Source organism: Scyliorhinus torazame, chromosome 9, assembly GCF_047496885.1.
Source record: "Scyliorhinus torazame isolate Kashiwa2021f chromosome 9, sScyTor2.1, whole genome shotgun sequence".
NCBI classification, from domain to species: Eukaryota; Metazoa; Chordata; class Chondrichthyes; order Carcharhiniformes; family Scyliorhinidae; genus Scyliorhinus; species Scyliorhinus torazame.
In genome coordinates, this window is record NC_092715.1 from 2,493,998 (window position 1) to 2,519,529 (window position 25,532).

The 25,532-nt window shown below is 46.7% G+C and overlaps 1 protein-coding gene across 4 annotated transcripts in view; it reads left to right on the top strand.

Moving 5' to 3' along the window:
• The window catches only part of LOC140429045 (nipped-B-like protein), an 817,118-nt gene that overhangs the window by 575,716 nt on the left and 215,870 nt on the right, over positions 1 to 25,532 (top strand). For all 4 annotated transcript variants that reach the window (XM_072515574.1, XM_072515576.1, XM_072515575.1 and 1 more), the window contains 2 exons: positions 398 to 544; positions 16,188 to 16,322. In XM_072515574.1, the coding sequence (XP_072371675.1) occupies positions 398 to 544; positions 16,188 to 16,322 (282 nt within the window). The remainder of the gene's footprint in view (positions 1 to 397; positions 545 to 16,187; positions 16,323 to 25,532) is intronic.

Sequence of the window (25,532 nt, forward strand, 5' to 3'; positions counted from 1 at the left end):
CAAGGATGGGAAAGTTGGCTATTGAGAGATTAGAGCATGAGATGGGAGCTGAGATGGAAAGCAGTAAAGATATCTGAATGAGAAATGCTTCTGGTACTTGGGTGAGCAGTAACAATGAGGACTTTAAATGAGAGTTTAAATGAGGAGTGAGGCAAGGTGATCAAAGGAGACAACACCAGGGAAGTAGAGGGTTGATTAAGGATGTAAGTGAATGGATATTCTGGAAGGAGATGAGAAAAGGAAAGATCTTCTCTGGGTCCTTGGTGTATGGAATCAGAGAGCAGTTACTCACTACATGCTAGTTCTGGTTCTCTTGTCTCACTTCCATTGTATAACATTGAGGTTTTTTTATGCTGGTGCTGCTGAATCTCACAGTCATTGTGTGCTTTCCTCACAGCTGGACATGCAACGTGGGGTCCATGGGCGTCTGATGGACAATTCCACAAGTGTGCGCGAAGCGGCTGTGGAGTTACTGGGTCGCTTTGTGCTCAGCCGACCTCAGCTCACTGAGCAATATTACGACATGTTGATCGAGAGGATACTGGTATGTCTGCTTCCTAGCTGCTACAGAAAGCCCAGTTAGACACACAGGAATGCCGGCTGATATTGTGAGTTAGGCTGGAGGTAATTAAAATGTGGCACAGGTTTTGTAAACATAACCTTGGCAAAGCCAAAGGCACCAAGAGTCAGTTCAGAGTCTTCTTGTGGCTGAGAAACACTTGCCAGTGATTATGGTTATCAGGGAAGGATGTAAATTCACAACAGCCTGTCCGATACCGCCCTTGGCAAAATATTCTGGTTGCTGGAAATCTGAAATAAAACGAAGTGCTGGAAATATTCAGCAGGTCTGGAATTGACATTCCAGAACAGTGAAAAATTAAAAATGTAATATGTTTTGAATAAGTTCCTGTTAATATGTGACGATGAACCTATGTATTTCTAGCATTTGCAGAATTTTTCTTTGTAATGGTCACACCAATAATATTTGAAACTCCTGAGTCCATGTGTCCGCCCACAAGACAATAGTGCGTGAAACTGTCTCTTTGTGGGTTGATGCAGACTATTGAGCTATTTCCCTGATATACTGTACATAACCTTCAGTTGACTGGGTGCTGAAAGTGATGGTATTGGAACTGACTGCAGGAGCGCACTCGCTGTTCCTCGGTCCAAACTCCACGCTGCGTGAAACATTGCATTCTTTTGCACGTTGGCAATGCAGTATTTTATACGCGTAACCTTATCTGGGGAATATATGAAGATATGGGTTCAACGACAAGGAAAATTAGGAGAAATGTTAAGGGGAAATATAACTGAGGCGAGGCTTCTGATCGAGGTGTTAAGATTCAGAACAGAGGTTAAAAAAAAAAACGTAAGTGTACTTTACCTGAATACTCGTAGTATTCGGAATAAGGTAAATGAGTTGATGGCGCAAATCATCGTGAATGACTATGATTTAGTGGCCATTACTGAAACATGGTTAAAGGATGGTCACGACTGGGAGTTAAATATCCGAGGGTATCAAACTATTCGGAAGGACAGAGTGGATGGTAAGGGAGGTGGTGTAGCTCTGTTAATTAAGGATGACATACGGGCAATAGTAAGGGATGACATCGGTGCGAGGGAGGATAAGGTTGAATCCATTTGGGTGGAAATAAGGAATAGTAAGGCAAAAAAGTCACTGATAGGAGTAGTGTATAGACCACCAAATAGTAACATTATGGTGGGGCAGGCAATAAACAAAGAAATAACTGATGCATGTAGAAATGGTACAGCAGTTATCATGGGGGATTTTAATCTACATGTCGATTGGTTTAACCAGATCGGTCAAGGCAACTTTGAGAAGGAGTTTATAGAATGTATCCGCGATAGTTTCCTAGAACAGTATGTAATGGAACCTACGAGGGAACAAGCGGTCCTAGATCTGGTCCTGTGTAATGAGACAAGAATGATTCAGGATCTCATAGTTAGGGATCCTCTTGGAAGGAGCGATCACAATATGGTGGAATTTAAAATACAGATGGAGGGTGAGAAGGTAAAATCAAACACTAGTGTTTTGTGCTTAAACAAAGGAGATTACAATGGGATGAGAGAAGAACTAGCTAAGGTAGACTGGGAGCAAAGACTTTATGGTGAAACAGTTGAGGAACAGTGGAGAACCTTCCAAGCGATTTTTCACAGTGCTCAGCAAAGGTTTATACCAACAAAAAGGAAGGACGGTAGAAGTAGGGAAAATCGACCGTGGATATCTAACAAAATAAGAGAGAGTATTAAATTGAAGTAAAAAGCATACAAAGTAGCAAAGATGAGTGGGAGACTAGAGGACTGGGAAATTTTTAGGGCGCAACAGAAAGCTACTAAAAAAGCTATAAAGAAGAGTAAGATAGATTATGAGAGTAAACGTGCTCAGAATATAAAAACAGATAGTAAAAGTTTCTACAAATATATAAAACAAAAAAGAGTGGCTAAGGTAAATATTGGTCCTTTAGTGGATGAGAAGGGAGATTTAATAATGGGAGATGAGGAAATGGCTGAGGAACTGAACAGGTTTTTTGGGTCGGTCTTCACAGGAAGACACAAATAACATGCCAGTGACTGATGGAAATGGGGCTATGACAGGTGAGGACCTTGAGAGGATTGTTATCACTAAGGAGGTAGTGATGGGCAAGGTAATGGGGCTAAAGGTAGACCAGTCTGCTGGTCCTGATGGAATGCATCCCAGAGTGCTAAAAGTGATGGCTAGGGAAATTGCAAATGCACTAGTGATAATTTACCAAAATTCACTAGACTCTGGGGTGGTCCCGGCGGATTGGAAATTAGCAAACGTGACACCACTGTTTAAAAAAGGAGGTAGGCAGAAAGCGGGTAATTATAGGCCAGTGAGCTTAACTTCGGTAGTAGGGAAGATGCTGGAATCTATCATCAAGGAAGAAATAGCGAGGCATCTGGGTGGAAATTGTCCCATTGGGCAGGCACAGCGTTGGTTCGTAAAGGGCAGGTCGTGCCTAACTAATTTAGGGGAATTTTTTGAGGACATTACCAGTGCGGTAGATAACGGGGAGCCAATGGATGTGGTATATCTGGATTTCCAAAAAGCCTTTGACAAGGTGCCACACAAAAGGTTGCTGCATAAGATAAAGATGCATGGCATTAAGGGGAAAGTAGTAGCATGGATAGAGGATTGGTTAATTAATAGAAAGCAAAGAGTGGGGATTGATGGGCGTTTCTCTGGTTGACAGTCAGTAGCTAGTGGTGTCCCTCGGGGATCAGTGTTGGGCCCTCAATTGTTCACGATTTACATCGATGATTTGGAGTTTGGGACCAAGGGCAATGTGTCCAGGTTTTCAAACGACACTAAGATGAGTGGTAAAGCAAAAAGTGCAGAGGATACTGGAAGTCTGCAGAGGGATTTGGATATTTAAGTGAATGGGCTAGGGTCGGGCAGATGGAATACAATGTTGACAAATATGAGGTTATCCATTTTGGTAGGAATAACAGCAAAAGGGATTATTATTTAAATGATAAAATATTAAAACATGCTGCTGTGCAGAGAGACCTGGTGTGCGAGTGCATGAGTCACAAAAGGTTGGTTTACAGGTGCAACAGGTGATTAAGAAGGCAAATGGAATTTTGTCCTTCATTGCTAGAGGGATGGAGTTTAAGACTAGGGAGGTTCTGCTGCAATTGTATAAGGTGTTAGTGAGGCCACACCTGGAGTATTGTGTTCAGATTTGGTCTCCTTACTTGAGAAAGGACGTACTGGCACTGGAGGGTGGGCAGAGGAGATTCACTAGATTAATCCCAGAGCTGAAGGGGTTGGATCACGAGGGGAGGTTGAGTAGATTGGGACTGTACTCGTTGGAATTTAGAAGGATGAGGGGAGATCTTATAGAAACATATAAGATTATGAAGGGAATAGATAGGATAGATGCGGGCAGGTTGTTTCCACTGGCGGGTGAAAGCAGAACTAGGGGGCATAGCCTCAAAATAAGGGGAAGTAGATTTAGGACTGAGTTTAGGAGGAACTTCTTCACCCAAAGGGTTGTGAATCTATGGAATTCCTTGCCCAGTGAAGCAGTAGAGGCTCCTTCATTAATTGTTTTTAAGATAAAGATAGATAGTTTTTTGAAGAATAAAGGGATTAAGGGTTATGGTGTTCGGGCCGGAAAGTGGAGCTGAGTCCACAAAAGATCAGCCGTGATCTCATTGAATGGCGGAGCAGGCTCGAGGGGCCAGATGGCCGACTCCTGCTCCTAGTTCTTATGTTCTTATATGTACATAGGTCAAGTGTACGCTTGAGTTGCCGCAGGACTTTGCATGCAATCAGGCCTCTATCATTAGAACATAAAACATAGAACAATACAGCGCAGTACAGGCCCTTCGGCCCACGATGTTGCACCGAAACAAAAGCCATCTAACCTACACTATGCCATTATCATCCATTCCTGCAGGATGTTTGAGGTGAGGGATGCAGTTAGTGTCCCTGCTGATTTTACCTGCAGGAAGTGCTGCCATCTCCAGCTCCTCCAAGACCGAGTTAGGGAACTGGAGCTGGAGTTGGAAGAACTTCGGATCATTCGGGAGGCAGAAGGGGTCATAGATAGCAGCTTCAGGGAATTAGTTACACCAAAGATTGGAGATAGGTGGGTAACTGTAAGAGGGACTGGGAAAAAGCAGTCAGTGCAGGGATCCCCTGCGGCCGTTCCCCTGAGAAACAAGTATACCGCTTTGGATACTTGTGGGGGGGACGACTTACCAGGGGTAAGCCATGGGGTACGGGCCTCTGGCACGGAGCCTGTCCCTGTTGCTCAGAAGGGAAGGGGGGAGAGGAGCAGAGCATTAGTAATTGGGGACTCTATAGTCAGGGGCACAGATAGGAGATTTTGTGGGAGCGTGAGAGACTCACGTTTGGTATGTTGCCTCCCAGGTGCAAGGGTACGTGATGTCTCGGATCGTGTTTTCCGGGTCCTTAGGGGGGAGGGGGAGCAGCCCCAAGTCGTGGTCCACATTGGCACCAACGACATAGGTAGGAAAGGGGACAAGGATGTCAGGCAGGCTTTCAGGGAGCTAGGATGGAAGCTCAGAACTAGAACAAACAGAGTTGTTATCTCTGGGTTGTTGCCCGTGCCACGTGATAGTGAGATGAGGAATAGGGAGAGAGAGCATTTAAACACGTGGCTACAGGGATGGTGCAGGCGGGAGGGTTTCAGATTTTTGGATAACTGGGGCTCTTTCTGGGGAAGGTGGGACCTCTACAGACAGGATGGTCTACATCTGAACCTGAGGGGCACAAATATCCTGGGGGGGAGATTTGTTAGTGCTCTTTGGGGGGGTTTAAACTAATGCAGCAGGGGCATGGGAACCGGGATTGTAGTTTTAGAGTAAGGGAGAATGAGAGTATAGAGGTCAGGAGCACAGATTTGACGTCGCAGGAGGGGGCCAGCGTTCAGGTAGGTGGTTTGAAGTGTGTCTACTTCAATGCCAGGAGTATACGAAACAAGGTAGGGGAACTGGCAGCGTGGGTTGGTACCTGGGACTTCGATGTTGTGGCCATTTCGGAGACATGGATAGAGCAGGGACAGGAATGGATGTTGCAGGTTCCGAGGTTTAGGTGTTTTAGTAAGCTCAGAGAAGGAGGCAAAAGAGGGGGAGGTGTGGCGCTGCTAGTCAAGAGCAGTATTACGGTGGCGGAGAGGATGCTAGATGGGGACTCTTCCGAGGTAGTATTGGCTGAAGTTAGAAACAGGAAAGGAGAGGTCACCCTGTTGGGAGTTTTTTATAGGCCTCCTAATAGTTCTAGGGATGTAGAGGAAAGGATGGCGAAGATGATTCTGGATATGAGCGAAAGTAACAGGGTAGTTATTATGGGAGACTTTAACTTTCCAAATATTGACTGGAAAAGATATAGTTCAAGTACAATAGATGGGTCGTTTTTTGTACAGTGTGTGCAGGAGGGTTTCCTGAAACAATATGTTGACAGGCCAACAAGAGGCGAGGCCACGTTGGATTTGGTTTTGGGTAATGAACCAGGCCAGGTGTTGGATTTGGAGGTAGGAGAGCACTTTGGGGACAGTGACCACAATTCGGTGACGTTTACGTTAATGATGGAAAGGGATAAGTATACACCGCAGGGCAAGAGTTATAGCTGGGGGAAGGGCAATTATGATGCCATTAGACGTGACTTGGGGGGGATAAGGTGGAGAAGTAGGCTGCAAGTGTTGGGCACACTGGATAAGTGGGGCTTGTTCAAGGATCAGCTACTGTGTGTTCTTGATAAGTATGTACCGGTCAGACAGGGAGGAAGGTGTTGAGCGAGGGAACCGTGGTTTACCAAGGAAGTGGAATCTCTTGTTAAGAGCAAGAAGAAGGCCTATGTGAAGATGAAGTGTGAAGTTTCGGTTGGGGCGATGGATAGTTACAAGGTAGCGAGGAAGGATCTAAAGAGAGAGCTAAGACGAGCAAGGAGGGGACATGAGAAGTATTTGGCAGGAAGGATCAAGGAAAACCCAAAAGCTTTCTATAGGTATGTCAGGAATAAGCGAATGACTAGGGAAAGAGTAGGACCAGTCAAGGACAGGGATGGGAAATTGTGTGTGGAGTCTGAAGAGATAGGCGAGATACTAAATGAATATTTTTCGTCAGTATTCACTCAGGAAAAAGATAATGTTGCGGAGGAGAATGCTGAGCCCCAGGCTAATAGAATAGATGGCATTGAGGTACGTAGGGAAGAGGTGTTGGCAATTCTGGACAGGCTGAAAATAGATAAGTCCCCGGGACCTGATGGGATTTATCCTAGGATTCTATGGGAGGCCAGGGAAGAGATTGCTGGACCTTTGGCTTTGATTTTTATGTCATCATTGGCTACAGGAATAGTGCCAGAGGACTGGAGGACAGAAAATGTGGTCCCTTTGTTCAAAAAGGGGAGCAGAGACAACCCCGGCAACTATAGACCGGTGAGCCTCACGTCTGTAGTGGGTAAAGTCTTGGAGGGGATTATAAGGGACAAGATTTATAATCATCTGGATAGGAATAATATGATCAGGGATAGTCAGCATGGCTTTGTGAAGGGTAGGTCATGCCTCACAAACCTTATTGAGTTCTTTGAGAAGGTGACTGAACAGGTAGACGAGGGTAGAGCAGTTGATGTGGTGTATATGGATTTCAGCAAAGCGTTTGATAAGGTTCCCCATGGTAGGCTATTGCAAAAAATACGGAGGCTGGGGATTGAGGGTGATTTAGAGATGTGGATCAGAAATTGGCTAGCTGAAAGAAGACAGAGGGTGGTGGTTGATGGGAAATGTTCAGAATGGAGTACAGTCACAAGTGGAGTACCACAAGGATCTGTTCTGGGGCCGTTGCTGTTTGTCATTTTTATCAATGACCTAGAGGAAGGCGCAGAAGGGTGGGTGAGTAAATTTGCAGACGATACTAAAGTCGGTGGTGTTGTCGATAGTGTGGAAGGATGTAGCAGGTTACAGAGGGATATAGATAAGCTGCAGAGCTGGGCTGAGAGGTGGCAAATGGAGTTTAATGTAGAGAAGTGTGAGGTGATTCACTTTGGAAGGAATAACAGGAATGCGGAATATTTGGCTAATGGTAAAGTTCTTGAAAGTGTGGATGAGCAGAGGGATCTAGGTGTCCATGTACATAGATCCCTGAAAGTTACCACCCAGGTTGATAGGGTTGTGAAGAAGGCCTATGGAGTGTTGGCCTTTATTGGTAGAGGGATTGAGTTCCGGAGTCGGGAGGTCATGTTGCAGCTGTACAGAACTCTGGTACGGCCGCATTTGGAGTATTGCGTACAGTTCTGGTCACCGCATTATAGGAAGGACGTGGAGGCTTTGGAGCGGGTGCAGAGGAGATTTACCAGGATGTTGCCTGGTATGGAGGGAAAATCTTATGAGGAAAGGCTGACGGACTTGAGGTTGTTTTCGTTGGAGAGAAGAAGGTTAAGAGGAGACTTAATAGAGGCATACAAAATGATCAGGGGGTTGGATAGGGTGGACAGTGAGAGCCTTCTCCCGCGGATGGATATGGCTGGCACGAGGGGACATAACTTTAAACTGAGGGGTAATAGATATAGGACAGAGGTCAGAGGTAGGTTCTTTACGCAAAGAGTAGTGAGGCCGTGGAATGCCCTGCCTGCTACAGTAGTGAACTCGCCAACATTGAGGGCATTTAAAAGTTTATTGGATAAACATATGGATGATAATGGCATAGTGTAGGTTAGATGGCTTTTGTTTCGGTGCAACATCGTGGGCCGAAGGGCCTGTACTGCGCTGTATTGTTCTATGTTCTATATGTTTATCCAATAAACTTTTAAATGCCCTCAATGTTGGCGAGTTCACTACTGTAGCAGGTAGGGCATTCCACGGCCTCACTACTCTTTGCGTAAAGAACCTACCTCTGACCTCTGTCCTATATCTATTACCCCTCAGTTTAAAGTTATGTCCCCTCGTGCCAACCATATCCATCCCTGGGAGAAGGCTCTCACTGTCCACCCTATCTAACCCCCTGATCATTTTGTATGCCTCTCTTAAGTCTCCTCTTAACCTTCTTCTCTCCAACGAAAACAACCTCAAGTCCATCAGCCTTTCCTCATAAGATTTTCCCTCCATACCAGGCAACATCCTGGTAAATCTCCTCTGCACCCGCTCCAAAGCCTCCACGTCCTTCCTATAATGCGGTGACCAGAACTGTACGCAATACTCCAAATGCGGCCGTACCAGAGTTCTGTACAGCTGCAACATGACCTCCCGACTCCGGAACTCAATTCCTCTACCAATAAAGGCCAACACTCCATAGGCCTTCTTCACAACCCTATCAACCTGGGTGGCAACTTTCAGGGATCTATGTACATGGACACCTAGATCCCTCTGCTCATCCACACTTTCAAGAACTTTACCATTAGCCAAATATTCCGCATTCCTGTTATTCCTTCCAAAGTGAATCACCTCACACTTCTCTACATTAAACTCCATTTGCCACCTCTCAGCCCAGCTCTGCAGCTTATCTATATCCCTCTGTAACCTGCTACATCCTTCCACACTATCGACAACACCACCGACTTTAGTATCGTCTGCAAATTTACTCACCCACCCTTCTGCGCCTTCCTCTAGGTCATTGATAAAAATGACAAACAGCAACGGCCCCAGAACAGATCCTTGTGGTACGCCACTTGTAACTGAACTCCATTCTGAACATTTCCCATCAACCACCACCCTCTGTCTTCTTTCAGCTAGCCAATTTCTGATCCACATCTCTAAATCACCCTCAATCCCCAGCCTCCGTATTTTCTGCAATAGCCTACCGTGGGGAACCTTATCAAACGCTTTACTGAAATCCATGTACACCACATCAACTGCTCTACCCTCATCTACCTGTTCAGTCACCTTCTCAAAGAACTCAATAAGGTTTGTGAGGCATGACCTACCCTTCACAAAGCCATGCTGACTATCCCTGATCATATTATTCCTATCTAGATGATTATAAATCTTGTCTCTTATAATCCCCTCCAAGACTTTACCCACTACAGACGTGAGGCTCACCGGTCTATAGTTGCCGGGGTTGTGTCTGCTCCCCTTTTTGAACAAAGGGACCACATTTGCTGTCCTCCAGTCCTCTGGCACTATTCCTGTAGCCAATGATGACATAAAAATCAAAGCCAAAGGTCCAGCAATCTCTTCCCTGGCCTCCCAAAAAATCCTAGGATAAATCCCATCAGGTCCCGGGGATTTATCTATTTTCAGCCTGTCCAGAATTGCCAACACCTCTTCCCTACGTACCTCAATGCCATCTATTCTATTAGCCTGCGGCTCCGCATTCTCCTCCACAACATTATCTTTTTCCTGAGTGAATACTGACAAAAAATATTCATTTAGTATCTCGCCTATCTCTTCAGACTCCACACACAATTTCCCATCCCTGTCCTTGACTGGTCCTACTCTTTCCCTAGTCATTCGCTTATTCCTGACATACCTATAGAAAGCTTTTGGGTTTTCCTTGATCCTTCCTGCCAAATACTTCTCATGTCCCCTCCTTGCTCGTCTTAGCTCTCTCTTTAGATCCTTCCTCGCTACCTTGTAACTATCAAGCGCCCCAACTGAAACTTCACACCTCATCTTCACATAGGCCTCCTTTTTCCTCTTAACAAGAGATTCCACTTCCTTGGTAAACCACGGTTCCCTCGCTCGACGCCTTCCTCCCTGCCTGACCGGTACATACTTATCAAGAACACGCAGTAGCTGATCCTTGAACAAGCCAGCCCCATTTATCCAGTGTGCCCAACACTTGCAGCCTACTTCTCCACCTTATCCCCCCCAAGTCACGTCTAATGGCATCATAATTGCCCTTCCCCCAGCTATAACTCTTGCCCTACGGTGTATACTTATCCCTTTCCATCCTTAACGTAAACGTCACCGAATTGTGGTCACTGTCCCCAAAGTGCTCTCCTACCTCCAAATCCAACACCTGGCCTGGTTCATTACCCAAAACCAAATCCAACGTGGCCTCGCCTCTTGTTGGCCTGTCAACATATTGTTTCAGGAAGCCCTCCTGCGCACACTGTACAAAAAACGACCCATCTATTGTACTCGAACTATATCTTTTCCAGTCAATATTTGGAAAGTTAAAGTCTCCCATAATAACTACCCTGTTACTTTCGCTCTTATCCAGAATCATCTTCGCCATCCTTTCCTCTACATCCCTAGAACTATTAGGAGGCCTATAAAAAAACTCCCAACAGGGTGACCTCTCCTTTCCTGTTTCTAACTTCAGCCCATACTACCTCGGAAGAAGAGTCCCCATCTAGCATCCTCTCCGCCACCGTAATACTGCTCTTGACTAGCAGCGCCACACCTCCCCCTCTTTTGCCTCCTTCTCTGAGCTTACTAAAACACCTAAACCCCAGAACCTGCAACATCCATTCCTGTCCCTGCTCTATCCATGTCTCCGAAATGGCCACAACATCGAAGTCCCAGGTACCAACCCATGCTGCCAGTTACCCTACCTTGTTTTGTATACTCCTGGCATTGAAGTAGACACACTTCAAACCACCTACCTGAACACTGGCCCCCTCCTGCGACGTCAAATCTGTGCTCCTGACCTCTATACTATCATTCTCCCTTACCCTAAAACTACAATCCAGGTTCCCATGCCCCTGCTGCATTAGTTTAAACCCCCCCAAAGAGCACTAACAAATCTCCCCCCCCAGGATATTTGTGCCCCTCAGGTTCAGATGTAGACCATCCTGTCTGTAGAGGTCCCACCTTCCCCAGAAAGAGCCCCAGTTATCCAGAAATCTGAATCCCTCCCGCCTGCACCATCCCTGTAGTCACGTGTTTAAATGCTTTCTCTCCCTATTCCTCATCTCACTATCACGTGGCACGGGCAACAACCCAGAGATAACAACTGTGTTTATTCTAGTTCTGAGCTTCCATCCTAGCTCCCTGAAAGCCTGCCTGACATCCTTGTCCCCTTTCCTACCTATGTCGTTAGTGCCAATGTGGACCACGACTTGGGGCTGCTCCCCCTCCCCCCTAAGGTCCCGGAAAACACGATCCGAGACATCACGTACCCTTGCACCTGGGAGGCAACATACCAAACGTGAGTCTCTCACGCTCCCACAAAATCTCCTATCTGTGCCCCTGACTATAGAGTCCCCAATTACTAATGCTCTGCTCCTCTCCCCCCTTCCCTTCTGAGCAACAGGGACAGACTCCATGCCAGAGGCCCGTACCCCATGGCTTACCCCTGGTAAGTCCCCCCCCCCCCACAAGTATCCAAAGCGGTATACTTGTTTCTCAGGGGAACGGCCGCAGGGGATCCCTGCACTGACTGCTTTTTCCCAGTCCCTCTTACAGTTACCCACCTATCTCCAATCTTTGGTGTAACTAATTCCCTGAAGCTGCTATCTATGACCCCTTCTGCCTCCCGAATGATCCGAAGTTCTTCCAACTCCAGCTCCAGTTCCCTAACTCGGTCTTGGAGGAGCTGGAGATGGCAGCACTTCCTGCAGGTAAAATCAGCAGGTACACTAACTGCATCCCTCACCTCAAACATCCTGCAGGAGGAACATTGCACTCCCTTCCCTGCCATTCCTCTAACTTTCTACCAAGATCTGGCTAACAACTAAATTAAATTTTTTATAAAAAACAATAATAATATAATAAAATATGGTACTTACCTCAGACCAATGGGTTTCCTCTCCACCAGAATTTATTGGTGAGGGTCTTCCCAGACGTCTGCGGGTCGACTTCCTGTTCCCGCCTAAAACACTAATTTAAATAAAAAAAATAAAAATTTTCAGCTCCTGCTGAAATTGACTAACCAGCCAGCTCCACTCCCACCGAAATCGACTGGCCTGCCCCTGCAAAGACAAGTGCTTTTAAAGGACACACTTACCTCCCAGCAACCACTTCCGCACTGCTCCCGCTGAAACTGACTCACCAGCTGATTCTCCCGCCGAAATCGACTCCCGCCGAAATCGATTACTAATGGAATTATAGAATTTTACAGCACAGGAAACCATTCTGCCCATTGCCCCTGTGCAGGGGCTAAAGTGGCCTCCCCTTAGTCACATTGCTCTGCCCACCCCCAATTCTGCCTATTGTCTCTGTGCCAGTATTCTGAAATGTTAATTATCTAAATTGACCTGAAGACAGTTCAACTAACTGAGCTCTCAACTCTGAATTCTGGGCAGTCCATTCCTATTATCCGTCTGTACTGATGCTGAAACTGAAGCATCATGCTGCCCAGTGGGTTGGACGGTAACTATTTGTGTCGCAAATCATCTTTTTCCCTTCTTTCTGTGGGGGGTTGGTGATGAGACATAGTTTTAATTATAGTTGGATTCTGAAACCTTCAAACGAGGTGACCGAGAGGAAGTGCCGTAAATTTGTCCTGATGAGCCCGAGACAAAGCTCCAGCACCCTGTCTCTCTTTTCAGCAGTAATTAAATGTTTAAGATTGGAGAAAAATCGTTCTTCCTCATCAGATGAGCTAAGAGGGTGCCTCACATTGGGACTTACACTGGTTTCGTCAGTGTAGACTGCACAGGGCAACATGTATATTTCCATTGTTTGCTGACCTTTCGAGGGGGCGTAGGGACAGAACAACCTGAATGTACACAAACCTTTGAACGTGGCAGGACAAATTGAGACGGCAGTTTCTTTTTTTATAAATTTAGAGTACCCAATTATTTTTTTCCAATTAAGGGGCAATTTAGCATGGCCAATCCACCTATCCTGCACATCTTTGGGTTAGGTGAAATCCAAGCAGACACTGGGAGAATGTGCAAATTCCACCATGCTGCCCCGGCAGGTTTTTTTAAATTGGATCCTTTGCATTAATAATAGAAAAGTGGTACAGAAATGAAGTCATGCTAATAAAAACAAATCTATAGAAAGAAAAAGATTAGCTGTTATGCTAAACCTGGATCAATTACTGTTTAGGCCCAGGTGGAATATTTCGTTCAATTCTGGGATACCACACTAGGAAATATGTCAAGATCTTTGAGATCAAATGATACCACTAATGTGGAACTTCAGTTATGTGGACAGACTAGAGGAGCTGAACATAGGAACATAAGAATTAAGAACAGGAGAAGGCCATCTGGCCCCTCGAGCCTGCTCCGCCATTTAATGAGATCATGGCTGATCTTTGTGGACTCAGCTCCACTCTCCGGCCCGTACACCATATCCCCGAATCCCTTTATTCTTTAGAAAGGCATCTATCTTTTTCTTAAAAACGTTTAAAGAAGGAGCCTCAACTGCTTCACTGGGCAAGGAATTCCAGAGATTCACAACCCTTTGGGTGAAGACGTTCCTCCTACACTCCGTCCTAAATCTACCTCCCCTTATTTTGAGGCTATGCCCCCTAGTTCTTCTTTCCCCGACCAGTCGAAACAACCTGCCCGCATCTATCCTATCTATTCCCTTCATAATTTTATATGTCTCAATAAGATCCCCCCGCATCCTTCTAAACTCCAATGAGTACAGTCCCAGTCTACTCAACCTCTCGTCATAATCTAATCCCCTCAACTCTGGGATCAACCTAGTGAATCTCCTCTGCACTCCCTCCAGTGCCAATATGTCCTTTCTCAGGTAAGGAGACCAAAACTGAACACAATACTCCAGATGCGGCCTCACCAACGCCTTATACAATTGCAGCATAGCCTCACTAGTCTTGAACTCCATCCCCCTAGCAATGAAAGACAAAACTCGATTAGCCTTCTTAATCACCTGTTGCACCTGCACACCAACTTTTTGCGACTCGTGCACCAGCACACCCAGGTCCCTCTGCACAGCAGCATGTTTTAACATCTTGCCGTTTAAATAATAATCCATTCTGCTGTTATTCCTCCCAAAATGGATAGTCTCACACTTGGCAACATTGAATTCCATCTGCCAGACCCTAGCCCATTCACCTAACCTATCCAAATCCTTCTGCAGACTTCCGGTATCCTCTGCACTTTTTGCTTTACCGCTCATCTTAGTGTCGTCTGCAAACTTTGACACATTACACTTGGTCCCCAACTCCAAATCGTCTATGTAAATTGTGAACAACTGCGGGCCCAACACTGATCCTTGAGGGACCCCACTAGTTACAGGTTGCCAACCAGAGAAACACCCATTTATCCCCACTCTCTGAACAAAACAAAGAACAAAGAACAAAGAAATGTACAGCACAGGAACAGGCCCTTCGGCCCTCCAAGCCCGTGCCGACCATACTGCCCGACTAAACTACAATCTTCTACACTTCCTGGGTCCGTATCCTTCTATTCCCATCCTATTCATATATTTGTCAAGATGCCCCTTAAATGTCCCTATCGTCCCTGCCTCCACTACCTCCTCCGGTAGTGAGTTCCAGGCACCCACTACCCTCTGCGTAAAAAACTTGCCTCGTACATCTACTCTAAACTTTGCCCCTCTCACCTTAAACCTATGCCCCCTAGTAATTGACCCCTCTACCCTGGGGAAAAGCCTCTGACTATCCACTCTGTCTATGCCCCTCATAATTTTGTATACCTCATAATGCCCCTCATAATTTTGTATACCTCTATCAGGTCGCCCCTCAACCTCCTTCGTTCCAGTGAGAACAAACCGAGTTTATTCAATCGCTCCTCATAGCTTTCTGTTAGTTAACCAATCCTCTACCCATGCTACCACTTTACCCTCAATGCCATGCATCTTTAGTTTATGCAGCAACCTTTTGTGTGGCACCTTGTCAAAAGCTTTCTGGAAATCCAGATATACCACATCCATTGGCTCCCCGTTATCTACTGCACTGGTAACGGCCTCAAAAAATTCTACCAAATTAGTCAGACACGACCTACCCTTTGTGAACCCATGCTGCGTCTGCCCAATGGGACAATTTCCCTCCAGATGCCCCGCTATTTCCTCCTTCATGATAGATTCCAGCATTTTCCCTACAACCGAAGTTAAGCTTACCGTCCTATAATTACCCACTTTCTGCCGACCTCCTTTTTTAAACTGGTGTCACGCTTGCTACTTTCCAATCCTCTGGGACCACCCCAGAGTCTAGTGAATTTTGATAAATTATCACTAGTGTGTTTACAATTTCCCTAGCCATCTCTTTTAACACCCTGGGATGCATCCTATCAGGGATTGTTCCTGAGATTGTTCCTGGCTACAGGTTAAGAGGAATCTTGATTGGGGTGTTCAAAATGATGAAGGTTTTGATGGTCAATAAGAAGAAATAGTTTCAGTGACAGAAGCGTTCATAAACCATGGATTCAAGGTAGAGAACCAGAAGCCACATGAGAATTTTTACACAGTCTTGTGGCCTGGAATACACTGCTTGAAAGGCTGGTGGAAGCAGATTCAACAGCAACATTTCCAAAGGAATTGGATACGTTCTTGATGAGGGGTTCGTATTTGCAGAGCTATGGGGAAAAGGCAGGGCAGTGGGATTAATTGGGGAGGTGCAGGAACGATTTGGGACATGGGTATAATGGATCAAATGGTGGCCTCTTGTGAGGCATCAATCTAGGCTTCTAAAAGGTTGGTTACAGTACAGCAGTCGGTATGAGCTCTATTCTGGAACAGTTCCTATGGGCCCCATGTTATATTAGACATTAATGATCTTAGTAAGTCCTCACGATTTGGGAATCTATTCAGCTACTGCCTTTTTTAAAGTTGCCTTGTCCTTTAACAAGTAATCTCTTGCAGGACACCGGTATCAGTGTGAGAAAGAGGGTGATCAAGATTCTGCGTGACATCTGTATTGAGCAACCAACCTTCTCTAAAGTGACCGAGATGTGTGTGCGAATGATTCGCAGAGTCAATGATGAAGAGGGCATTAAGGTAAAGTTGCACAACTCTAACAAGAGAGAATCCAAACATCTCCACTTGACATTCCGTGGCATTGCCATTGCTGAATCCCCCCCTATATACATCCTGGGAGTTACCATTAACCAGAAACTGAACTGCACTAGCCAGATAAATACTGTGGCTATAGGTACACGTACTGTGTTCAGTATCTCACCTCCTGACTCCCCAAAGCCTGTCCACCATCTATAAGGCGCAAGTCAAGATGTTATGGAATACTCTCCACTTGCCTGGATGAGTGCAGCGCAACAACACTCGAGAAGCTTGACACCATCCAGGTCAAAGCAGCCCCGCTTGATTGGCACCCCATCCGTGACCTTCAACTTCCACTCTCTCCACCAATAATGCTCTGGCAGCCGTGTGTACCATCTACAAAATGTACTGCAGGAACTCACCAAGGCTCCTTCGGCAGCACCTTACAAACCCATGACCTCCAACACCTAGAAGGTCAAGGGTAGCCAATTTCCTGGAGCACCACCACCTGCAGGTTCCCGCCCAAGTCACGCACCATCCTCACTTGGAAATATATCACCATTACTTCGCTATCGGTAGGACAAGATCCTATAATTAAACATTAATTGTGTTTATACTTACAAATCTGGTGACTGTAATTATTGGGCAGCCAGAAGCCAAAGACTTTGGAAATTTTTATAAGAATTATTGGTTAATTGACTTGTGTTGTGACTCCGGGCCACGTGGGGCTGGAATTGACCGTGCGCTTGCCCAGGGTGTTGTAACAGTATTGAATGACACAGCCGGCTGGAGGGGCTGAATTGTCTACTCCTGCTCCTAGTTCTTGAAAACCTACACTGGGGAAGTGGTTCCTTTAAGGGGCTGCATTGATGTTGTAGTGCAATTAAATGGACAGGCAGCAGATATGTCCTTGCACATAGTCAAGGGAATTTATCCGGCACTAGTGGAAAGAACCTGGCTTGAAAAGGTTAGATTAAATTGGGCTGAGGTAAATCTCATAGGAACATAGGAATTAGGAGCAGAAGTCGGCAATTCAGCTCTGCGAGCCTGCCCTGCCATTCAATCAAATCTTGGCTGATCTCTTCCTGGTCTTGCCTTTTCCCATATCCCTTTAACCCGTTTTTTAATAAGAAATATATCTATCTCCTTCTTGAAACCATTTAATGATTCAGACTTCACCGTACTATGGGGCAGCAAGTTCCACAAATTGACCATCCTTTGCAAGAAGTAGTTCCTCCTTGTCTCAGTTTTGAACCTACCGCCTCTCAACCTATATCTGTGACCTCTCATTCTGGATTGACCCACAAAGGGGAGCATTTGGTCTTTATCTTTTACTTTACTTTATCAATCCCGTTTAGTATTTCATATACCTCGATCAGATCCCCCCTCATCCTTCTAAACTCCAGCGACTATAAACCCAAACTGTCTCCTCATAAATCAACCCTTGGACTGATTCCGGATCAGGCCTACCCAAAATCTTGAAGAAATGTATCACTGTCTTCACCGTGAGCTGGGAAGGGTGAAGGATATCTCAGTGAAACTGAAGGTCAAGGAAGAAAGTCAGGCAAGATGCTGAAAGGCTAGATTAGTGCCAGAAACAATTCGACCTAAAGTAGAGAGAGAATTGGAATGGCTGGTCAGAACAGAAACCCTTGAACTGGTTAACGCGAGTGATTGGACCACGCTGATCATACCCGTGATGAAAATAGATCTGTAAACGTTTCTGGAGATTTTAAAGTGACTGTTAATCCGGTACTGTGTGCTGCCCCGTACCCTGTATCCTTGATTGGTGACCTGTTTGCTGGGTTACTGGAGGCTAACTTCTCAGTAAAATTGAGCTCAGTGAAGCATATCTTCAAATGAACGTGGATCAGGATTCACAATAGTTCTGGATGATTGTGACATGCAAAGGGTTATTTCGATGCAGAAATTATAATTTGGCATCACTTCAGTGCCAGCATTATTCCAATGAGCTATAGACCAAACCTTAAGTGGACTAGATGGAGTCCACTGTTATCTGGATGGCTGTGAAGAAAGGAAGAACCTCTCTGCAACCTAGGTGCCACACTCCAGAGGTTAGAAGATTCTGGATTAAGAGTCCGAAAAGACAAATTGAATTTTTCCAATCTTCAATTGAATTTCTGGGTCATTCCATCGATACCAAGGGACTGCATAAGTTGCCTTCAAAATACAAAGATGTAAAAGTCATAATCCAAGATGGCTCCAGAGCATGGCGACTCTGTCCCTTTTCTTTTATCCCCCATCAATGTTCTGACCTACTAAAACTATTTTCCTCTTGTATAATTACTAACAATGTTCTTCTATGTTTTCTGACAGATCATGTATTTGCTTTGTTTGGCCCCTTGCTCCGCACTCTAACCAATCATTGTTTTGTCGATGTACCATTTGTCAATGTTCTCTGTTGGTTATTCTTGTGTCTACTGTGTACGTACTGTATTCGTTCCTATGCCACAGAAAAATACTTTTCACTGTACTTTGGTACATGTGACAATAAATTCAATCAATCAACAAAGGCATTACCAAGGCACCCGTACCTCATAATGTCAACCAACTTCAAACTTTAAGTTCACTAAAATACTACGGAAGTTAGTGCCTGATCTGGCGACTATTCTCAAACCATTGCACAATCTACTGTGTCAAAATAAAAGGTGGAATTGGTGGGACCGATGTGTGAGAGCATTAGTGCAAACCAAAGAGGCGCTACTCGATTCAGAAGTCCTGACACATTTTGATCCAAATTTACCCCTGGAACTGGCATGTGACGATTCACCTTATAATAATAATCGCTTATTGTCACAAGTAGGTTTCAATGAAGTTACTATGAAAAGCCCCTAGTCGCCACATTCCGGCGCCTGTTCGGGGAGGCCGGTACGGGAATTGAACTCGCGCTGCTGGCCTTGTTTTGCATTACAATCCAGTGGTTTGCACTGAGTGCTGAATTTGGTGCATTTGAGTGCTATAGTGAGAGTTTGGTGACTGAGGGAGTTAGGTGAGGAGGGAGTAAGGTCCTCCTTTCATTTTGTTTCCTACATTTCTGCAAACAGTGAGAAGAGAGTCAGGAGTTTACAGAGAGTGCAGCTGACTGGGAGCAGAGTCGGAGGGCGGGGGTCCAGTTGGTCCACAGGGCAGCTATATTCTGTAAGGTAAGAGGGGATGGAGGCTAGGCCAGTTGCATGCTCCTCCTGTAGGATGTGGGTGGTGAGGGATACCATCGGTGTCCCCGCTGACTATACCTGCGGGAAGTGCACCCAACTCCAGCTCCGCAAAGACCGTGTTAGGGAACTGGAGCTGAAGCTGGATGAACTTTGGATCATCCGGGAGGCAGAAGGGGTTATAGAGAAGAGATACAGGGAGGTAACCACACCCAAGGTACAGGACAAGAATAGCTGGGTTACAGTCGGGGGGGAAAAAAACAAACAGGCAGACAGTGCAGGGATCCCTCGTGGCCGTTCCCCTTCAAAACAAGTATACCGTTTTGGATGCTGTTGGGGGGGATTACCTACCGGGGGAAGGCCCTAGCGGCCAGGTCTCTGGCACTGAGTCTGGCTCTGGGGCTCAGAAGGGAAGGGGGGAGAATAGAAAAGCAATAGTTGTAGGAGATTCAATGGTTAGGGGAATAGATAGGAGATTGTGCGGTCGCGAGCGAGACTCCCGAAAGGTATGTTGCCTCCCGGGTGCCAGGGCCAGGCATGTCTCGGATCGTGTCTTCAGGATCCTTAAGGGGGAGGGGGAGCAGCCAGAAGTCGTGGTGCACATTGGTACCAACGACGTAGGTAGGAAAAGGGTGTGGAGGTAATAAAAGAGTTTAGGGAGTTAGGCTGGAAGTTAAAAGCCAGGACAGACAGAGTTGTCATCTCTGGTTTGTTGCCGGTGCCACGTGATAGCGAGGCTAGGAATAGGGATAGAGTGCAGCTGAACACGTGGCTGCAGGAATGGTGTAGGAGGGAGGGCTTCAGGTATTTGGATAATTGGAGCGCATTCTGGGGAAGGTGGGACCTGTACAAGCAGGACGGGTTGCATCTGAACCAGAGAGGCACCAGTATCCTGGGAGCGAGATTTTCTAGTACTCTTCGGGAGGGTTTAAACTAATTTGGCAGGGGCATGGGAACCGGATTTGTAGTCCAGCAACTAAGGTAGCTGATATTCGGGACACCAAAGCGTGTAATGAGGCAGTGGGGAAGGGAACACTGACAAAGGAGAGTACTTGCAGGCACGGAGATGGGTTGAAGTGTGTATACTTCAACGCAAGAAGCATCAGGAATAAGATGGGTGAACTTAAGGCATGGATCGGTACTTGGGGCTACGATGTGGTGGCCATCACGGAAACTTGGATAGAAGAGGGGCAGAAATGGTTGTTGGAGGTCCCTGGTTATAGATGTTTCAATAAGATTCGGGAGGGTGGTAAAAGAGGTGGGGGGGTGGCATTGTTAATTAGAGATAGTATAACAGCTGCAGAAAGGCAGTTCGAGGAGTATCAGCCTACTGAGGTAGTATGGGTTGAAGTCAGAAATAGGAAAGGAGCAGTCACCTTGTTAGGAGTTTTCTATAGGCCCCCAATAGTAACAGAGATGTGGAGGAACAGATTGGGAAACAGATTTTGGAAAGGTGCAGAAGTCACAGGGTAGTAGTCATGGGTGACTTTAACTTCCCAAACATTGAGTGGAAACTCTTTAGATCAAATAGTTTGGATGGGGTGGTCTTTGTGCAGTGTGTCCAGGAAGCTTTTCTAACACAGTGTGTAGATTGTCCGACCAGAGGAGGGGCAATATTGGATTTAGTACTTGGTAATGAACCAGGGCAAGTGATAGATTTGATAGTGGGGGAGCATTTTGGAGATAGTGACCACAATTCTGTGACTTTCACTTTAGTAATGGAGAGGGATAGGTACGTGCAACAGGGCAAGGTTTACAATTGGGGGAAGGGTAAATGCGATGTTGTCAGACGAGAATTGAAGTGCATAAGTTGGGAACATAGGCTGGCAGGGAAGGACACAAGTGAAATGTGGAACTTGTTCAAGGAACAGGTGCTACGTGTCCTTGATATGTATGTCCCTGTCAGGCAGGGAAGAGATGGTCGAGTGAGGGAACCATGGTTGACAAGAGAGGTTGAATGTCTTGTTAAGAGGAAAAAGGAGACTGAAGGCTGAGGAAACAAGGTTCAGACAGGGCATTGGAGGGATACAAGATAGCCAGGAGGGAACTGAAGAAAGGGATTAGGAGAGCTAACAGAGGGCATGAACAATCTTTGGTGGGTCGGATCAAGGAAAACCCCAAGGCCTTTTACACATATGTGAGAAATATGAGAATGACTAGAGCGAGGGTAGGTCCGATCAAGGACAGTAGCGGGAGATTGTGTATTGAGTCTGAAGAGATAGGAGAGGTCTTGAACGAGTACTTTTCTTCTGTATTTACAAATGAGAGGGGCCATATTGTTGGAGAGGACAGTGTGAAACAGACTGGTAAGCTCGTGGAAATACTTGTTAGGAAGGAAGATGTGTTAGGCATTTTGAAAAACTTGAGGATAGACAAGTCCCCTGGGCCTGACGGGATATCTCCAAGAATTCTATGGGAAGCAAGAGATGAAATTGCAGAGCCGTTGGCAATGATCTTTTCGTCCTCACTGTCAACAGGGATGGTACCAGGGGATTGGAGAGTGGCGAATGTTGTGCCCCTGTTCAAAAAAGGGAAAAGGGATAACCCTGGGAATTACAGGCCAGTTAGTCTTACTTCGGTGGTAGGCAAAGTCATGGAAAGGGTACTGAAGGATAGGATTTCTGAGCATCTGGAAAGACACTGCTTGATTGGGGATAGTCAGCACGGATTTGTGAGGGGTAGGTCTTGCCTTACAAGTCCTTTTGAATTATTTGAGGAGGTGACCAAGCATGTGGATGAAGGTAAAGCAGTGGATGTAGTGTACATGGGTTTTAGTAAGGCATTTGTTAAGGTTCCCCATGGTAGGCTTCTGCAGAAAGTAAGGAGGCATGGGATAGTGGGAAATTTGGCCAGTTGGATAACAAACTGGCTAACCGATAGAAGTCAGAGAGTGGTGGTGGATGGCAAATATTCAGCCTGGATCCCAGTTACCAGTGGCGTACTGCAGGGATCAGTTCTGGGTCCTCTGCTGTTTGTGATTTTCATTAATGACTTGGATGAGGGAGTTGAAGGGTGGGTCAGTAAATTTGCAGACGATACGAAGATTGGTGGAGTTGTGGATAGTAAGGAGGGCTGTTGTCGGCTGCAAAGAGACATAGATAGGATGCAGAGCTGGGCTGAGAAGTGGCAGATGGAGTTTAACCCTAAAAGGTGTGAGGTTGTCCATTTTGGAAGGACAAATATGAATGTGGAATACAGGGTTAACGGTAGAGTTCTTGGCAATGTGGAGGAGCAGAGAGATCTTGGGGTCTATGTTCATACATCTTTGAAAGTTGCCACTCAAGTGGATAGAGCTGTGAAGAAGGCCTATGGTGTGCTCGCGTTCATTAACAGAGGGATTGAATTTAAGAGCTGTGAGGTGATGATGCAGTTGTACAAAACCTTGGTAAGGCCACATTTGGAGTACTGTGTACAGTTCTGGTTGCCTCATTTTAGGAAGGATGTGGAAGCTTTGGAAAAGGTGCAAAGGAGATTTACCTGGATGTTGCCTGGAATGGAGAGTAGGTCTTATGAGGAAAGGTTGAGGTTGCTAGGCCTTTTCTCATTAGAACGGAGAAGGATGAGGGGCGACTTGATAGAGGTTTATAAGATGATTAGGGGAATAGATAGAGTAGACAGAGACTTTTTCCCCGGGTGGAACAAACCATTACAAGAGGACATAAATTTAAGGTGAATGGTGGAAGATATAGAGGGGGATGTCAGAGGTAGGTTCTTTACCCAGAGAGTAGTGGGGACATGGAATGCACTGCCTGTGGAAGTAGTTGAGTCGGAAACATTAGGGACCTTCAAGCAGCTATTGGATAGGTACATGGATTACGGTAAAATGATGTAGTGTAGATTTATTTATTCTTAAGGGCAGCACGGTAGCATTGTGGATAGCACAATTGCTTCACAGCTCCAGGGTCCCAGGTTCGATTGCGGCTGGGGTCACTGTCTGTGCGGAGTCTGCACATCCTCCCCGTGTCTGCGTGGGTTTCCTCCGGGTGCTCCGGTTTCCTCCCACTGTCATAAGATGTGCAGGTTAGGTGGATTGGCCATGATAAATTGCCCTTAGTGTCCAAAATTGCCCTTAGTGTTGGGTGGAGGTGTTGACTTTGGGTAGGGTGCTCTTTCCAAGAGCCGGTGTAGACTCAATGGTCTGAATGGCCTCCTTCTGCACTGTCAATTCAATGATAATCTATGATTAATCTAGGACAAAGGTTCGGCATAACATCGTGGGCTGAAGGGCCTGTTCTGTGCTCAATTTTTCTATGTTCTATTTAGCCCACTGTGCTAAACCAGCCTCTATGGCCTCCCTCCTAGTTGGCCTATCTACATATAGAGTCAGGAATCCTTCCTGTACACACCTGACAAAATCTGCACCATCCAAACCATTTGCACTAAGGAGGTTTGTACCCCCATCTTGGCACAGACAGGACTGGCCTGTACAGTACACACCCAGAGACCGGACTGTACTACACAGTCCAGACCCCGAGACAGGACTTTTCTACACAGTCCAGACTCCGAGACAGGACTGGTGTACACAGTCCAGACCCCGTGACCGGACTGTACTACACAGTCCCGACCCCGAGACAGGACTTTTCTACACAGTCCAGACCCCGAGACCGGACTGGTCTACACAGTCCCGACCCCGAGACCGGACTGGTCTACACAGTCCCGACCCCGAGACAGGACTGGTCTACACAGTCCAGACTCCGAGACCGGACTGGTCTACACTGTCCCGACCCCGAGACAGGACTGGTCTACACAGTCCAGACCCCGAGACAGGACTGGTCTACACAGTCCAGACCCCGAGACAGGACTGGTCTACACAGTCCAGACCCCGAGACAGGACTGGTCTACACAGTCCAGACTCCGAGACAGGACTGGTCTACACAGTCCCGACCCCGAGACAGGACTGGTCTACACAGTCCAGACTCCGAGACAGGACTGGTCTACACAGTCCAGACTCCGAGACAGGACTGGTCTACACAGTCCAGACCCCGAGACAGGACTGGTCTACACAGTCCAGACTCCGAGACCGCACTGGTCTACACAGTCCAGACTCCGAGACAGGACTAGTCTACACAGTCCAGACTCCGAGACAGGACTGGCCTACACAGTCCCGACCCCGAGACAGGACTGGTCTACACAGTCCCGACCCCGAGACAGGACTGGCCTGCACAGTCCAGACTCCGAGACCGCACTGGTCTACACAGTCCAGACTCCGAGACAGGACTGGCCTGCACAGTCCAGACTCCGAGACAGGACTGGTCTACACAGTCCAGACTCCAAGACAGGACTGGTCTACACAGTCCTGACTCCGAGACAGGACTGGTCTACACAGTCCAGACTCCGAGACAGGACTGGTCTACACCGTCCAGACTCCGAGACAGGACTGGTCTACACAGTCCAGACTCCGAGACCGGACTGGTCTACACAGTCCAGACTCCGAGACAGGACTGGTCTACACAGTCCAGACTCCGAGACAGGACTTTTCTACACAGTCCAGACCCCGAGACAGGACTGGTGTACACAGTCCAGACCCCGAGACAGGACTGGTCTACACAGTCCAGACTCCGAGACAGGACTTTTCTACACAGTCCAGATCCTGAGACAGGACTGGTCTACACAGTCCAGACCCCGAGACAGGACTGGTCTACACAGTCCAGACCCCGAGACAGGACTGGTCTACACAGTCCAGACTCCGAGACAGGACTGGTCTACACAGTCCAGACTCCGAGACAGGACTGGCCTGCACAGTCCAGACTCCGAGACAGGACTGGCCTGCACAGTCCAGACTCCGAGACAGGACTGGCCTGCACAGTGCAGACTCCGAGACAGGACTGGTCTACACAGTCCAGACTCCGAGACAGGACTGGTCTACACAGTCCAGACCCCGAGACAGGACTGGTCTACACAGTCCAGACTCCGAGACCGGACTGGTCTACACAGTCCAGACTCCGAGACAGGACTGGTCTACACAGTCCAGACTCCGAGACCGGACTGGTCTACACAGTCCAGACTCCGAGACCGGACTGGTCTACACAGTCCAGACCCC